General features: G+C 42.8%; 1 protein-coding gene and 1 long non-coding RNA gene across 3 annotated transcripts in view; one reads left to right on the forward strand and one right to left on the reverse strand.

The window, feature by feature from the left end:
• SCAF4 (SR-related CTD associated factor 4) overlaps positions 1–6,316 on the reverse strand; it is a 44,445-nt gene extending 38,129 nt beyond the window's left edge. For both annotated transcript variants that reach the window (XM_015299359.4, NM_001012822.2), the window contains exon 1: positions 6,052–6,316. In XM_015299359.4, coding sequence (XP_015154845.2) covers positions 6,052–6,081 — 30 coding nt within the window. In that variant the 5' untranslated portion in view covers positions 6,082–6,316. The remainder of the gene's footprint in view (positions 1–6,051) is intronic.
• Positions 5,980–17,081, forward strand: LOC121106688. Its single transcript, XR_005839479.2, has 2 exons — positions 5,980–7,534; positions 10,588–17,081. It is a non-coding gene; the product is annotated as an uncharacterized LOC121106688 (long non-coding RNA).
• The last annotated feature ends 242 nt before the right edge of the window (positions 17,082–17,323 follow it).

Raw genomic sequence — 17,323 nt, forward strand, 5'->3', positions numbered from 1 at the left:
ATACTCTAAGGCAGTTAGAGAAAGAAGGTAGCTCCTACATTTCCAAAAACTGAAACTACTAGGAAAGAACGGAAACAGTGACATCCCATGAGACTTATCCCATTGGCACAGAAGGAAAAAGATTAGGCTTATGACTTTTTCCTATGTCTTGTACTTGACATACGAAGCAATGAACTGACTTGGCTGTCTTTGCTCTCCTGCTTAAGCCTCTCGTGCTATAAAGAGATCTCTACTGGCAAATAGAGAGATACGGCTGTTTTATATACTCATTAAATAAAATCCACAGGAAAGGAACAGCACTGATGCATAACATACTGAAAGAAAAGCAGTGTTTAGTGGGCATCAAGCACTCAGCTCATTGTTACAATACTCTCATTCAATCTTCTCTCTACAATTTTCATAGAGTAGTCTAACGAGCCCTTAACAATTTCAGGAAGTCCCATGTGTCCAAGAACATTTGTTTAAGCAGGGCTTCATATACACGAATGACACAGTCAATAGTCTGTATATTCACTCATTTTTTAATACATTTATGCATTTAGAAGTACATAAGAAAAAAGCCAAACTGCAAGCCCTTATATACGTATCAGTGCAGTAATTTGTCCACATACCTGAAGAAAAAAGGAGGAAAGGAGGAAAGGAAGGTGTGACTATCACACACCAACAGCATGCTGTTTTGTTAACAAAGCACCATACTATTAATGCATGACCAGATTTTTAAGACAGATATCTAAAAAAAAAAATACACAGTGGTAAAAGAAAACTGTTAAGATATATTTTCCTTTCCAAGTAAAACTCACTGCTTCCTTTCTTCTTTGAGATCTCCATTCTTCCTTGATCTGCTAGGAAAGGAAGGAAGATCATAAGTTTGGTACACATTATTTTGCCAAGATCCTCATCAGGGGATCAATGTAAGTCTTAAGTTCTTGACCATCAACTGTGAAACATATCAAGTATTAGGTGCTGCAAAAGATCACCACAAAACTCATGACTACCAGACTCTATTCTCTGGAAAACATACTGAGATTTCAATTTGACCAGATACAAACCCCAGCAAAAAAGAGTACTTGATTCACTAAGCCATTTCTGAGGCCTATAAAGACCATTCACAAATTCAGAATCACTAGGGAGAAAAATCTTTACCAAGAACAAATTAAAATGACAGCACAAAAGCACATAGACCAGAATTTTGTTTCCTATGCAAATGTTTTTGAAAGTCATGTGCCCCTTAGGGTCAGTGCTACACTCGTGAGTCCACCAGAAAAGCTTCCTGAAAAGCTTCTCACCTCATTTCTTCTCTTACCAAGAATCTCTAATAGGACACCACAGCTATCCACGTTCCTGGAAACAGTTCAGTCTAGAAGAAACACACAGCTTTTTCACTATCACAACGATGATGACCCGTTAATTAACGGGAACGCAGCAATAAAGCAACTTCTGTCCCAAAAGAGCTCAAGCTACTTCTGCAATTTCAGTCTTCATTATGGAGTAAAGAAATACTAAATTCAGTCTGAAACTCCAGCAGCACTCTCTTATCCTTCTCCATACCACCCAAACACTATTAGAGCTGTTGCTTGAGCAACTTTCCCAGGACACGTGGGAGGCAGCACTCACTTAAAAATACACCCTCACAGTGCCTCCTGGGACATATTTTAGGCATCTGCAACCAGTTTCACTGTTTTCTGAGGGAGGTGAAGGGTACCAATATGCACAGAGATTGTGACGCGTCTTTCCTCTGACCACAGGCATCACTGGGGAGTCTAACTGAGATTCACGAGTTTCGGTGAATTGTTGACGAACTGCTGTGAAGGATATCCTGCTAACCTCTATTTATAGGTCTTGTAGTGGGAAGGGGAAGAAGAGGGAGGAGAGAATACAGGTTACCCGTGTTTCCTTTATCAAAACCTCTGAGCGCCATTCTCTCTACAGAAGGATACGAATCTTGCTGGCAACAGCAGAACAACAAAGAAGGACTGAGAGGTTAGGGGATGGATTGAACGAAGACTGCTCTGAACATAATGCCTCCCATTTCATTACGTTGGTCCACGACATCAGAGGCAGATGGTGGTGCTCCGGCAGTACAGGTTGAACTTTCCTGACAATACTCCATTACATTTTCTTGCCACGTGGCAGACGGCAGCAAAGGGGTAGTCTGACAAAGTCACATCTAACATGTAGGTGTATGTGAAGTAAAGGTGTGTCATTGAACTCCTCCATGCAGAAAAAAAACGGCACCCACTGACATCGCTGATGCTTTCTGAACGTTTCTGGAGACCAAACGGGATGTGAGCACAGTGAGATATGGGTGGTGCATCTCAACAGTGGCGACAGCAACAGTGGCTCACCTCCATCGGTGCAGGCTTTGCTTTTTACAAGCATGGCATGCAGGCACTTGCTCATCACTGGCAAAAAAGCATAGCTAAGGGTGGTGACTATGCTGAGCATAGTTTTGTAGCTAAGAATTTGCTCTATCAAATAGCGTTACCGTTCTGTGTATATCTGCTGTAGTTTCCATGGAAATAAATATGAGGTATTACTTTCAGAGCACCCTACATAATGCAACATGCAAAATGTAGTCCACCATTAGTAAAAGACCGCTATATAGAACAAAAATACAACTGACTGGTTCACTCAATATGGATAAATAGTAAGAAGGAAGCTGCAGCTGTAACTTCAAATAAACAGCCAACAAAATATCTGTTCTATTTGTGATCTATGGAGATTGAAGTGAGATATCAACTGTTTTAGTGGTACAGATTATCGACTGCCAACTTGAGACATATGATTAAATTAATATGCTGCATTACTCAATAGAAAGGTAAGATTACAAAACAGCAAACTCAATTTATTTCCACTTCCAGGCAGACTGTAAAGAAACCCTCATATCTGGTCTCAAGCTTTTATAACCTTTAAGCTACCCCCCAGATTTTTCAGGTTAACAAAAAGAGAATATATCTTCCCTAAATTAAAATATGACAAGGTTTAAAAGCTTTACAAATCATTGTAAATGTGTGGGCTATTTTTGTTCTGGAATATTTACTTCCTTTCTTAAAGGCACATCTAAGTTGTGCACCATTATCGGATTACCTTTTGTGATCTACTGACACTATATTGTTAATGTAACAAACCAAGCACACCAAACAATACACAGATTGTAAGTCCTTCCCCCAAGATACAGTTTGAATTAATTTCCTCAGGGAAAATATACTATAGCACGTAAGTGTCAAATCCTACATATTCAGTTAGTTATATCTGCTCAGAGTGCAGCTGGATAAAAATAAAGCAGTAAATATGTTTGGTGAATACAAAAAAACCAACCCCGTGCCTGTTCTTTTAGAAAAACAAGAATTTTAAAGAGGCACATTTACTAGTAAAATTGCATTCAAAATACAGGTATAAAGAACAGGACTTAAAGGAGTGGGCAACACAGTCAAACATGATCCAATTATGCAACTCGTCTGAGGTACCACCCGTCACCAGAGCCAAACTAATCTAAGTGTTCTTCCATAGCCTGCCACAATTGCTAAGTAGAACGTGCTAGCTCAGACCTCTATATTTAAGTCTCACCTCCCAGTTCAGATGGGCAGTTAAGATCACATACTTATCACAATTAGCTGACAGGCAGGAACTTGTTACTTCACTGTAACATGATCATTTACAGTCAGAACCCGTAGGCCAAAACTGGAACTCCTGAGAGAAACTGGAACTCCCAAATAATCATACAGTCACCTGAGGCAGCAAGTCGTGTTCCTCGTGCATGTAGATGGCTGAGGAAACGACAGCTGCCACCTCCACACCAGAAGAGACGGCAAAGCTCTGGAATACATGGGAAGTCCAGAACAAAACTCATGGCTGCCAAAGGTAGAGTTGCCATTACAAAACCCCAGTTCTCTTTCTACAGTAGTATTGTACAACTGTCAGCCAGTACATTGAGGAATTCTTGACCTAAAGGGTAGACTGGGATAACCCCGATCTTCCTTGCTAAAGCTATTTACTGACAATAAAACTATTATCTATTCAATCGGCAGACGCTGGTACCTCTGTTGTCCTTAACACATCTATGCATTCTAAGACAGTCTTAAGGACAAGATGAGCTTTCACACAGTCACAGCCTGCCCTATGCCCACTATTCTGTGGATAACAGAACCGTTTTTACAAACGGTGTCAATTTCTCCACTCTCCCTGTGAAAGATCAGAAATAGAATGGTACATGACAGTACATCTTCCCCTCCTCAAAAAAGTTGGGGTGTTTCAAAGCTTATTTTAACATGCATTGGGTTTTGTGCACAGTTTCAGGCAACACGCTTTGTAGAGCTAACAGAACAGCTTAAGAACTCCACGTTCCTAACTGATTTCATATATACACCTTCTAAGGACAACACAGTAATGACACGAATCCCAAACCTACCAACATGCTAACTTTATGCCAAGCAGTCCCAGGGAACTACTCACACGTACAAATGACCGCAGAACAGGGATTTTAACTATTAGATTTCTTCCCCATAACTCGCACTCAAACGAAATCCAGTGGTTTAATGTGCTCCAGCTCACACTCACCGGAATTTCACTCAATATTTCTAAACGTATCAAACAAAAGAATGATGTTTTTAATACATCCGAGTAGATATACATCCCAGAGGAAGCGGCACTGAGACGCATCTATTTCTGAAACTAAGGTTAGTCACAGAATACTCTAAGGTCACACATACTTTCACACCACATCAGCAAGAAAAAAGTGCTTTTTTTTGTATGAGAAACACTAAGCAATGTCTGTACAGTGAAGTGTATCAGGTAGCAACATGTTGAAGTAAACCGAGTAGAGGTTCTAGCAGATGACTGCTTCTACTTCTATTTAGTGGGGTAAGAATATTTGTCTTCTGCATTAAAAGTGAAACGCAGAATGTGCTGTTGTATTCTTATGTGTTTGGGGAGGTTGTTTGGTACCCTTTCATGTATCTGGTTCAAAACAATGTCACATGCACCCATAACAGACACAAATAAAAGAAAAAGAAAAATCACTGTTAACAGGACAGATACAGTCTCTCACTTTGAGCTTTTGTATTTTTTTAAGGAAGCACAGACTTTCAGTTGTGTGCACGCAACAAGCAGTTGCAGGGAGTGAACTTTACACAGCATGACTTCATCACATGAGAGCAGCCTGCCATTTTTCCTCTTTCTGCTCAGCAAACGTGCACAGCAACCTTCAAAATGCATTAAACATGCTGGAATAGGTTCTAGCTTAGTTTTAAAACATTATCTACAATGAAAGCATGAATGTTCTCTACCCCGTACGTGACCTGAAAAAGCCAAATCATTTAACAGAACTCAGTGTAAGAATCGTTTCGAGCCACGTGTCAAAAACTTTTATAAAATACAACTCGGATATTCCTTTTTTAATACATGATGCAAAAAAGCAGCCGTTGTCCATCTTGTTTCAAATTCTGATTGGCTGATCAAGGGCTCAAAAGAAAGGAGGGCCTCCCTATGTGCCAGGAGCTGGACGCCCACCCCTCTCCCACCTGCCTGCGGGTGGGTGGGTAGGGTTACCGCCGGACGGCTCCTCCAGCCCCATCCCCACACAGAACCGGGCACCCTCGCTCCCTTCCCTCTCTCCGTCCAACGTCCCGCCTCTCCCACTCGCCGCCGTTCACATGGCAGCGCCCCGCGCTCCCAAACGCGTCTCTCACTCCCTTCCTTCCCCCCAGCCACCGGCCCGCTCCGGGCACGCCTCGCTACAAGGCTCCCGGGACGAGGAGGCCACCGGGGAGCCTGAGTGCAGCCCCCCGGCCCCCCGCCCGGCCCGCGTTCTAGGCCGTTGCAACCGCCGAGCCCCCGCCGCCTCCATCTTCCCGAGGAGCCCCGCCGTGCCCCCCGCCCCAGGCAGGCCCCACGCCGCAGGCCGAGGCGGGCCTGGGCCCTTCCCCAGCGTAGGCCTCCGCGCCGGGCCCGCGCGGCCCACAGCCGGAAGCCGAGCGCTGGGGGCGGGGGCGAGGCGATGGCGGCCGCCGTGACCCCTCGGCGCCCGCGGTCCCCGCCGCCCCGCGTTCCCACCTCCTGGTTGAAGGCGTTCACGGCCTCCATGTTGGCGGCGGCTGAGGCGAGCGTCCGCGCGGGGGAGGGGCGGCTCGGTACCGCTCAGGGGCTGCGCGCGGACATGGCCGTTCGGCGGCGACGGCTGGGGCCGACGCTCTCTCCTCTCCCTGCCTGCCTCCCTGGCTCGCTGGCCGCGGCGTCTCGCTGGCAGGACCCCGGCGCAGGCCGTCTCTCCCAGCGGGATGGCGGAGCCCACGCCGCGCACAGCACCCTGGGATCGCGCAGGCCTCCCGGCCCCGCGCCACCCACAGGAGAGAACGGGGCGGGGGGGGGGAGAAACGCGCGCGACTGTGGCGTCACGTGACCCGGGGCCGGGTGAGTCCCAGCGCCCCGCCATGTCAGCGCCGCCCCGCCCCCGGGGAGGGGAAATGGCGGCGCGTTGTCGAGCCGGGCGGTGATCTCTCACCGCTGGGGCGAGCTGGGAGTCGTCGTAGAAGGGCGGTCGGGCTGATAGGAGTTGGTGTTTGTGAGAAAAGCACGTTTATCCCGCAAAATGCGGGATTTCAAGCACGCCGACTGGCTGTAGCACCTATTAAAGAGGACACTGTCAACATGCAATGTTTTGGTGTTAATATCCAGTCAGAGATTGGAGGTTTCATGGAATCATAAAGGCTGGAAAAGACCTCTAAGATCGCCTAGTCCAACCATCAGCCCATCTGCACCATAACCACTGACCATGTACCTCAGTGCCAGTTTGCATAGAGCTGTATGATAGGGTGTGTTCTAAATGCGCTTGTTGAACTTCTAGTTGTTTAACCCTGTTCCGGCATGTCAGCCACAGAGTAAATTGGACAGGGGGCATGCAGGATGTTACAGATGTCACAGAGCGTAGTTGGCTTTATTTACTGCTCTGCAAATGAGCTATGCCTTGTATTTCAGTTATTAATCAAATGCAAACGGCCTTCAAGAGTCTTCTCTCCCCTCCTTCAATAGATGGTTGTCCAGAAGTTGCTCCTCTTTAAAAACAAGTATTTTAAAATTCAGGTTAAGGAAGCTGAGACAGGAATAAGATCTCTTGTTTCTCAGATTATGAAATATGTAAAAAGGTTTTTGGGTACAGCTCTTACACAGAGAAATTTTAAAAAATAAGCTTTCCAAGCGAGGGAAGGAGGTGTCCCGCTCTGCTCTGCAATGGTGCTACCTTACCTCGAGCACCGTGTGCAGGTTTGGGTGCAACAATATAAGAAGGACGTGAAACTATGAGAGACTGTCCAAAGGAGAGTTACGAAGATGGTGAAGAGTGGAGGAGAAGACATACGAGGAGTGGCTGAGGTCCCTTGGTGTGCTCAGCCCAGAGCAGAGGAGGCTGTGGGGAGGCCTCATAATTGGCCTACAGCTCCTCTTTAGGAGAGCTGAGTTCTGCTCTCTGGTGACAGCAACGGGACCCAAGATTGGAGGAGTTCAGGAAGTGTCCAGTATCCAGAAATTGACCAAAATCCAGGTAACTTATTCTGCCACCTGAAAAATAGGAACGGCAAATGTAGAACTGAAATCTGTGGTGAGAGTTTGAAAATGTAAATCATCTCTGTCCAGTTTTTAGAGCAGCTGAAAAGGTTTCTGAGAAGTAAGAATGATCTCTTCAGAGCTTCTTGGCTTAGAAAGAGTGAGTGAGTGAGATGGGGCTTCCTAAACTGGCAAGTTATTTTCAGATTTGAAACCTGGATGTTAACTGGTGCTTCTGTAATGTCAGCTGCTGCTTAGTGAGTGACTTTTATGTTCCTTCAGTGCATAAACTTGGTAATAAGAAGGTGTCTCTTCCCAACACCACATTAATAGTTTATGCAGAGTATGGTAAAACAACACCTTTCCAGGACAGGAAAAGATCAAGTGGTTCTGGAAAATAACATTGGATTTTTTAGTTCTTCTGCCTATTAGAACTTCAGCCTTTCACAGGATATCAGTAGAGGTTCTAGAGATGGCTCCTCTAAAATGGAGTGTTAAATACTTTCAGGTTTCTTCACTACTATTTATGTATTTGGCGTTGTCTTGCTATGTATCTTCTTTATAAAACATCTACTTTTGTAGTGTGTTAGTAATCAGACTTTATGCATAATTAGCTTTTCTAATCTGCAGTGGAAAAAGAGACTAGGTATAGGTTTATACCAGGTATATACCTATAGGTATAGGTATAAGGTAGGTTTACCTCAGTGTGTTTCAAAATTGCCTAGTACAAGCACTGGTAGCTGCAGTGCCCTGAGCTGAATGTGCCCGCTGTGTTAGTCCTTACTTTGCAGTGTTAAGCTCCATGCTCATTCCACCACCAAGGTAAAATCTATTGTGGTTTATCTGTGCTATAACACAATCCCAGTTCTGCTTACAGTATGGACAAATCCTTGGATTCTGTAGAAGTATCCTTGGCTCCTTTCATTTGTTGAGAGTGAAATGTGGATTCCGTAGGGGCTGGATGTTAGGATTTGGGGATAGGAAAGGGTAAAGCAGGTTAATGTCTCAGGGTTTAGACTTAGTCCAGAAAAAAACAGACTTATGGCTCTGTTGTTCAAAACAGATCTGCTTCACAGAGATAATATGCTTAGTAATTCTGAAGTAAAATTTACCACTGCTTGTATTATGAATACCTATAGAGACAAAGGTGACAATTCTGTAATTTCTTAATAAAAAATACATTCTTTTGATTAAGCTTTTGTCAGTTTTACACTGGTGGATACTTCAACTTACAGCAGGTTTATTATTTAAACTGCTTTTATAACAACAGTAGGTATTGTAAAAATACGTGGTGCATGATGCCTAGCATTGCATTATATATTTGTACAATATAAAGAACAATTCTTGCCTCAAGGACCATGCAATCAGATATGACTCACAGAGCATTTCATAGCACTGTTTATGTAACATATGTTTTTAAATATTGTTCTATATAATTCCACGTGTCTTATGTTTATCCGTTTTGATTTGTGTTGATGCATGAGTATAGTTACGTTCAGCTTACTCTTGCTTTTGACAGATGGGCAATAAATGTGCACAACAATGTATGGAAATTGCTGTTGTGAACAAATTATGGTTGCTTGATGTGATTATTCTTTTTGTCCTTCGCACATAAATTTCTTCAGATGGTGTCCTATTCAAGGTTGTTGATCTGAAATGTTTTAAATTCAGTATAGTCCTTGTTATTCTACACAAAATGCAGTGCAAGTCTAACTGAATTTCAGTTAGCTTGAGAATTTAGAGTTGTACATAATTATATAGTTCTTTTTCTTGTGGTAATATTATCTTGATCTTTCAAAGCGTTAAGAAGCCCAGCTTTGCTCTGTCTCCTAAATTACTAGCATTCTGCATTGTTACTGTCAAAATGATTGACACCAATTGTCCTTGAAAAATGTAGTATTTATCTGTGTCTGACTGTGTTACTCTGACTCATTCAATAAGAATTAGTTACCACTTAGCATTTTGTCCGTTCTCAATCTCTAACCTGATGATATAATTCAGGTTATTGGACAACTGATTTGATTAGAACTTCCTGAGGTCCTGTATTCTATAGAAAGACTTGTACTATATTACTGCAGCTTTATAGTCTTTATTAAACTAATACTGTATAAGTTTACTATGACTTATAAATATTTGCATGCTGGTGCTCTGCGCAGATCTCCCATACATCCTGGGGAGGGATTTCCTTGTTCTCCAAGTGTTGGCTCCAAATGTAAGCCACACTAAAATCCGATCCCTGAAGTCAACAGGCCCTTGAGGGAAGAGTAGGTATCCCCTTATGGTTTATCTGTGCTCTGTAAGGATTAGGCTTGTAGGGCTGGCACTGTGACTGCATACTTGAGTTAGCGTTTCTTGATGCTGATTTTTTGTTTTACTATTTGTAAACTTGAGTAATACTGACAGGGGGACTGTAGTGGATCTGCTTCTAAGGGCCTTTTGGGGATCCTCATAGCACAGGCAGCGTTTTACTTGCCTCCTTAGTGGAGTGAATCAGTGTGCGTAAGTTTTGGATGGACATATCTTTCAGTTTGACTTTAAGTACAGTGTGAGTATCTGGGTATATCGTTCATGGTCCTTAATTTCAACCTAGAAATCCTGTAAAGGGTTGAGAGCTGGTTGCCTTGGAGTGATACAAGTGACTGAATACAAATTCTGCAGACAGCCCTGTAATGTAGACAGCTGGATCTATGATGTTTACACTTTGGATATTCTACCTGTTAGACTTGCTCTTAATGAAGACCAAGATTTGAGCCTCTTGTGAAATACTTCTTTCTGGTCAGAGGTTACTTCCGTACTCATAGTTATGAAACCTGTTTGGAACAGTAGATATTTAAGAATTCTGTCTGTTGTGAACATTTAGATTTTTTATGCTCTGCCATAATTTTACTACTGTGGACTTCAGTATTAAAAAACAAACAAACAAACAAAAAAGTTGTTGTTTTCTAAGTGCTAATGAGGCAACATCTAAAGCTGCTGTTGATGGTTATCTAACCACTGAGGATATGGCTTGTCTGAATCTGTTACTGAGTTTTTCATTTTTAATTTTTGCAGATGAGAGGAAACCTCTGCTTTCAGCACAATACCATTGCTATCCATATGGAAATGCCTTTGCCCATTAATCCACAACCTCCAGTGGATCTGGAATATTAGCCCAGTATTAATGGAGATTCCAAGTCATACAGCAAGGTAATAATAATGAGCTTGCCTTGCAAGATCTCTGTGCAACTTCTTGTTAAATAAATTGCGGTTTTTCACATGGAAGCCTATGAGATGGAATATTAACTTGGTATAAGACAATCTACCATTTACATTTGCTGTGGAATCTAGACTTACTTTGCTTTTGCCAGCAGACACATATGAACAGACTTCCAACTTTGCTCCTCCACAGTTTTCTCACTAGCCTCTTCTAGTCTGATGTGCAGGCTGGCAAGGTGATGATGCTAGACAACATTTTATTGTAGCTGCAAGACTGAAGATCAAAATATGTCAGAAATTGTTTCCTTCCGTAGAAATTCTGTCATACTGCTGTTCTGCTGCTCATCAGAGGCACAGAGACTAGTGAAACTAAGAACCATTAAACAAAGATTAATTAGTTCTTTTGGAAAATTCAGTGTTTAGCTGTGTTTTAGGAGAGGGTGAGAAAATACAGAATTTACAGTTACAGGGAAAGGAAGCACATAAATATACATTATATGTCATTATTTAATGGTTTGTCTGGGACAGTATAGGGTTTATGAGAACAAATGTTTGTAACAAATGTGTTCACGTTGTCACATTAAAATAAATGATTTGGTGCTTTCAGAAACTTTTACAACTGAAAGTGAATCTCTTCTTACGAATTATACATACTCTTTTTATTAATGAATCATTTATTTGGAAAAAGAACAAACTGAAAAACCTAACACTGTTGTAATTGTAGGACAGCCAACATTCTGAGCTTCTAGGCATGTATGTAAGCCAATAGCAACAACAAGTTTGGAAATGTGAATCCATTTACCAGTAGTACAGCCTCTGCCTCCTTCTCCGGCAGCTTTCTGGTCCTATTTCTTTACATATTTTAAGGAAAAGTGTTTTGGATTCACAAAAATTTGACTTAAAAGGGTTTCTTCCTCATGTCCCCAACAAGAAGCAGCAAAACACTGTTCTTGTTTATCTGGAAAGGAATTGCATTTCTTGGTTTATGTGTTCACTTCTTTATGTCTTCTATCCTCACCACTCTCCATGTTATCTGAGGGAAAAGAGGAGTGGTGGATTTTAAAGTATTTTTTATTTGTGTGTAGTGTCTGCAGTAACCCATCCTGTTGAACCTGTATTAAAGTGACTTATTTCAGGTATTCGAAAAAATCCCGTAATAACAAAAAATGTCACGTTCAGTCTTGTCTTCTTTCCCCACAATGAGAGGACTTAAAAATTGCCAGCAGAACAGTAGAAATGTGGGGCTTTTTTCAGCAATTTGCCTTGTTGCTTTGGAGTTTGACTTTTGTGTGTGTGTTTGTTATATGCTGTCAAGAAAGTTTAATGTTATGTATTTATTTTGCCAAAGCCTAGGATCACCATGTAGTTGCTACTACAGAAGGTGGGATTTTAAAGGCAGCCGAGTGGGATGCAGTAAAATTCTGAGCATCGTCAGTTAGTGTGTTTACTATGGGGATACAACCCTGAAGCATTTAAGGAGGAATATGTAACTAACGCAGTTTTTATCACTTTTAAACATGTTGCAATATACTAGTAAGAACTTCTAGTCAGATTAGACTTGAAGGGGGAGAAAGAAATCCTGTGCACGTGACAATGACTCTTGGCTAATTTAAAAAAATGTGGTATTATATAGGCCTCTTTGTCTAAATGGGAGGTGCATGGATACCTTGCTGAGATGTTCCTGCTTCAGGTACCTATTTGTGTTAGGGTTTCCTGTTGTTTCTGCGGTCCAGCAACACGATACTGGATAACAAAAACATCAGGTTCTGTGAAATTCTGCTGACGTGCCCTAAAAGATTTGAACACATTTCTTTGGTACTGTTGAGAAGTACCAGTGACACAGTCCCTTTTTGGTATGTCCAGCTTTTTGGGCTTCACTGTGTCGGTTCAGGGACGACAGGGTTCTGGGGCACCAGTTGCAGCTGCTTCCAACTGAGGCAAGCAACATTTGTTAAGATCCTTCTAAAAGCAGAGCTTTGCTTTTATGCCTTCCCAGACTAACAACATTGGAGGGATGCTTGTGAATGTGAAAGCTTGAACTATAGGAAGAACATCCAGATGGAATTTCTTCACATTAAATCCATATGCATTCATTCTGTCTCCACTTCTAGCTTTAGAGCAAATCATTCTTTATATTCACAGGATTTTTTATTGTTTCAAGAAAGGAAAGAGAGATGACACTGGTAATTACAGGCCTGTCTGTCTCGCTTCAGTGCCTGGTAAAATTGTGGAAAAGATTATTCTGGGAGTGATTGAGAAATGCCTGAAAGACCATTCAGTCATTGGTCACAGCCAGCCCAGGTCCACGAGGGGAAAGTTTTGTTTAATTGACTAAATGGCCAACCTTTTATATGAGATTACTGACCTAGTTGACCGTGGTAAGCCAGTAGATGTAACCTTTTTGGATTTCAGCAAATATTTCAATACTGTTTCTCACAGAATGCTCCTGGACAGCTAGACAAAAGCAATGTGATGGGTGAACAGCTGGCTCATGGGTCGGGCTCAGAAGGTTGTAGTAGATGGGATTACATCAGACTGGCAGCTGGCCACTGGTGGGGTTCCATCAGGGCCCCATTTTAGGGCCAGTTCTCTTCAATGGTTTCATAAAATACTTGGATGCAGGACTTGAGGGTGTATTGGTTAAGACTCAGCAACACAAAATTGAGAGGTGCTCTTGACTCCCTTCAGGCTAAAGTACCTTGCGAGGAGACCTGGACAAATGGGAGTGGTGGACAAGCACTGACCCCATGGAGTTGAACAGGAACAAGTGCCAGAGTCTGCCCCTGGAGTGGGGCAACCCTGGCTATGTGTACAGACTGGGGGTTGAGGGGCTGCAGAGCCTCATGGAGAGGGATCTGACAGTTTGGCTTATGACAAATTTAATCTGAGTCAGCAGTGTAACCTGGCAGCCCAAAGGGCCGACGGTGCCCTGGGGTGCACCAGGCCCAGCAGTGAGTGGACGAGGGAGGGGGTTGTCCCTCGGTGTGCTCAGCGCAGAGCAGAGGAGCTGAGGGGAGGCCTAATGGCGGCTGCAGCTCCTCACAGGGAGGGGAGGGGCAGCGCTGAGCTCTGCTCTGTGTGACAGCGACAGGGCCCGAGGGAACGGCTCGGAGCTGTGTCAGGGGAGGGGCAGCTGGGGGTTGCGGACAGGGGCTGCACCAGAGGGCAGCGGGCATGGCCCTGAGGGCTGGAGTTCAAGGAGAGTTTGGGCAGCACTGTCATATACACGATTTGAACTTTGGGAGGTGCTGTGTGGAGTCCGGAGTTGGACTTAGTGGTCCTTATGGGCACCTTCTAACTCGGGATGTTAGCCTGTATGATTTGACAATCTGTTTTACCACTTCTTGTACAGTCCCTGTTGTGGCCAGAAGATGGCACTTATGTACACACTAAGAAGGAGTTAAAGCGTCTGGTTTTGTTTTGTCATGCACTTAGCACGAATCTGTGTTGTTGGGTTGGGGGTTTTTTTTGTTTGTTTCTGTTTTGTGTTGCTGTTGTTATTTTTTTAATATAGTTATAGATCTTGGTACTTCATCTGTGTGGCCTTATGTCTGACCTTATGCATGAGGTGCTGTCAGCATTTATCCAAGTATAAGTGATTACACGCAGGCCTGAATGAAGGATCGAGGCCTAATGTGTACATCTGTGTACATGGTCACAACACTGCATACTGTCTGCACAGAGAATATGTTCACAAGTATTGTTGCTCACTCTTTTCAGTAAATGTCCTAGGCAAATGATAACTCACAGGATAAAAGATAACTTCGATTGTGTAGCACATGAGGAACACAAATTAAGAACAAAGTTGAGGAACACAAATTAAGAACAAAGTTCAGGAACTTATTACTGCACTTGGAAACTTCTTATTTCCTTATTCAGTAATAAGGATCTGATTTGCCACTGAGTTCAGAAAGCAGCCATCAAGCAAATCTTGCTTTTCATTGTTATTGTTTTTTAAGGAGAATTTAGAACAGCCTAAAAACAGTTCATAGCTTTTTTTTTTTTTCACTTCTAGCTGAGTTTTTATGCTGCATGTTAAGGCATGGTCTACAAAATGATTCTTCAAAATAACTTTATCACTTTTTTTTTTTCTGCTTTTTCTTCTTCTCCAAACTGATGTTTTAATATCACTAGTGGGGACTAAGTTGTCCCGTTTTCCAGCATAACTACTTCCTCATGTCTATCTGTGATGAGCTATGCCAACATGATTCTATTTATCCCAGTGTAACTGTCAGGATCAGTGGTATTACTCTAAACTAGACCTGTTAACGCAGCTCTTCTGGGTAGCCAAGTTCAAAGGGAACACTGAATTTGCACATAGGAGATGGGCCAGAGCAGAAGGATATAAAGTTGTCATAACCCATCTAGGCATCTTCCCAGGGCTGTCAGCATATTTTTTGTGATGATTACATGACCTACTGTCCCTATCACCTGCTGTCCGCCATAGCTTTCTTCCCCCTAACAATTTTATCACTGATTTATTTTTAGAATTCACTTTCATACCTTTTGCTTTGTTCTGTGTGAAAGTAATAAGCATTGTAACACAGAGTGCCGATTTGCCTCCAAGCTTGCCCGGCTCGTGAATAATAGCTAAACAACTCCGGAGAACCCATATTTTGCATATATATTGCACCACAGCCACTAACAGCCAGCTTGTTTTCTGTGACATGCAGAAAGATTATTTCAGGAGGTGGGTTATCCTCTGGCTATGGGGGTAGTTTTTGTGATTCAATACCATGTTAAGCCATGTGGAACCCCAGCTCAATCTTTGAAGAGCCACATCCAAGTATTAAGTCCCCAAGCAATTGAAAGGGCTCCTGGGCCTTAGGAAGTTTGAAGACTGTAATCAACAGACTGGAAAAGGAAAGTAGTTGAAAAACATGTCTGTTGTCAGCTGTATGCCAATGTCAAATACTTGACCACTGGCAGGAGATAAAAGATCATGAGCTGAGAAAGCAGGAAGAAGTGTGAGAAGCACTATGGGTGGGCTGCCTGGCTGTGTCCAAACCAGCTTCTGGGAGGTTGCAGTGCAAGTGCTGGAGTCCTGGCTCACTGGTGATCCCAAGCAAGGTCTTAGTTGGAACGAGGCACAACAGTAATCCATGTTGCATGCTTTCTGTTATTGTTGGGTTTTGTGTGTGTGTGTCTGTGTGGAAACCAGGTCTCAGTACTTTGACTGGATGGGTGTAACTGTTTGGCAGCAAGATATAAGCTTTTTACTGCTGTTTCATTCTGTCCAACTGCACAGGTCATAGGCTTCAAGCAGTACTTGGCAGTGTTAGTAGTGTACCTGCTACTAAATTCATGTGTAATACAGTACCTTCTGTGACCACAAATGGTACAGCTCAACTGTTACTTCATTTGCAAAACTCACTGTTTTTTGGCAAAATAGAAATAGTCATTTCAACTGCACATAGTTATCCAAAAGAACACTGCCAAAATAAATGTTAGTCTGTGTGTGTGACTCTTCCACTACTTAAACGGAGAGAAAAAAACTGCATGATGGGAATGTGGTTTGACTTGCTACTCTGAAAAACTCAAGTACTACCAAGAAGTGGCTGCTATAGCAGCCTGCGTTGTATGTAATGGAGATGTGGAGGTTAGGGTTCTCTGGCATCCAGGAGACCTGGTGTCTTTTTGTAGCCATGCTACAGAGTCCTCGAGTTACTATTCAGTCTCTTGGTCCTGGCAGCCCCCTCCATAAAATATAGGTGACAGACAGCTCATCTCAGGAAATTAATTACTCACCCTGACAATTTTAAAGGGGTCATTGTTTGTGAAGTAAAGGACTGTATGCACTCGGTTGCAAAATAATAAAATATGAAGCATCAGTACATACCAGTATGTATTTGACTCTCCTTAATGTGTTATGAGATGTATTTACATTTCATTGTGTAGAGCTTAAAAGCAGCTGCTGAATTCATTAACTGAAATTAAGTCTATTGAAATAGCAATATACTGTTGAAGTGAATTTTTCAGCTAATTGCATAGCCTCCTACAAAACATACGTAGACTCTTTTAACTTTAACACACAAATCATGTTGTGTGCACGTGAAGTTAGCACTCATGCAGAGCGTTAGTCAGTTGGGTCTGCAGGTGGAAACCTTGTAGTAGAATGGTGTCAGTGTAACTTTCATCCAGATGGCCATGTGATGTGATGTTTCTGTGCCCAGGGAAGCATGACAGATGTCCAAGGCAAGGATCCTTTTTACATTTCCCAGTGCTACCTCCCCAGATAGATTCCTGCAGTCTGGGAGGTATAATTTTGTCTCCCAAGGCATTCAGACTCTTCTGAGAATAAGACCTATCAATAGTTGAGAAGTGTCCTATTAATTACACAAGCACCATCAAGAAGGCCATGATGTGAACAGATGTTTGCTATTTGCCAACCGGCACAGCTCCTGGGTAGTCTATTGGTATTCCTGAGTGGCCAACATGTACAGGAACAGGCCTGCTTTATTAGATAACTGTGATCTGGGAAGTGAAGATTAAGCGGTCGATTTATTCTTCCTTGAGACATCCAGCTACCTACAGTTTCTGTTTCTAGGAATACACACCCACCATGAAAGCTGTGAGTGGAAAGCAGAGAGGC

Source organism: Gallus gallus, chromosome 1 (assembly GCF_016699485.2).
Source record: "Gallus gallus isolate bGalGal1 chromosome 1, bGalGal1.mat.broiler.GRCg7b, whole genome shotgun sequence".
NCBI classification, from domain to species: Eukaryota; Metazoa; Chordata; class Aves; order Galliformes; family Phasianidae; genus Gallus; species Gallus gallus.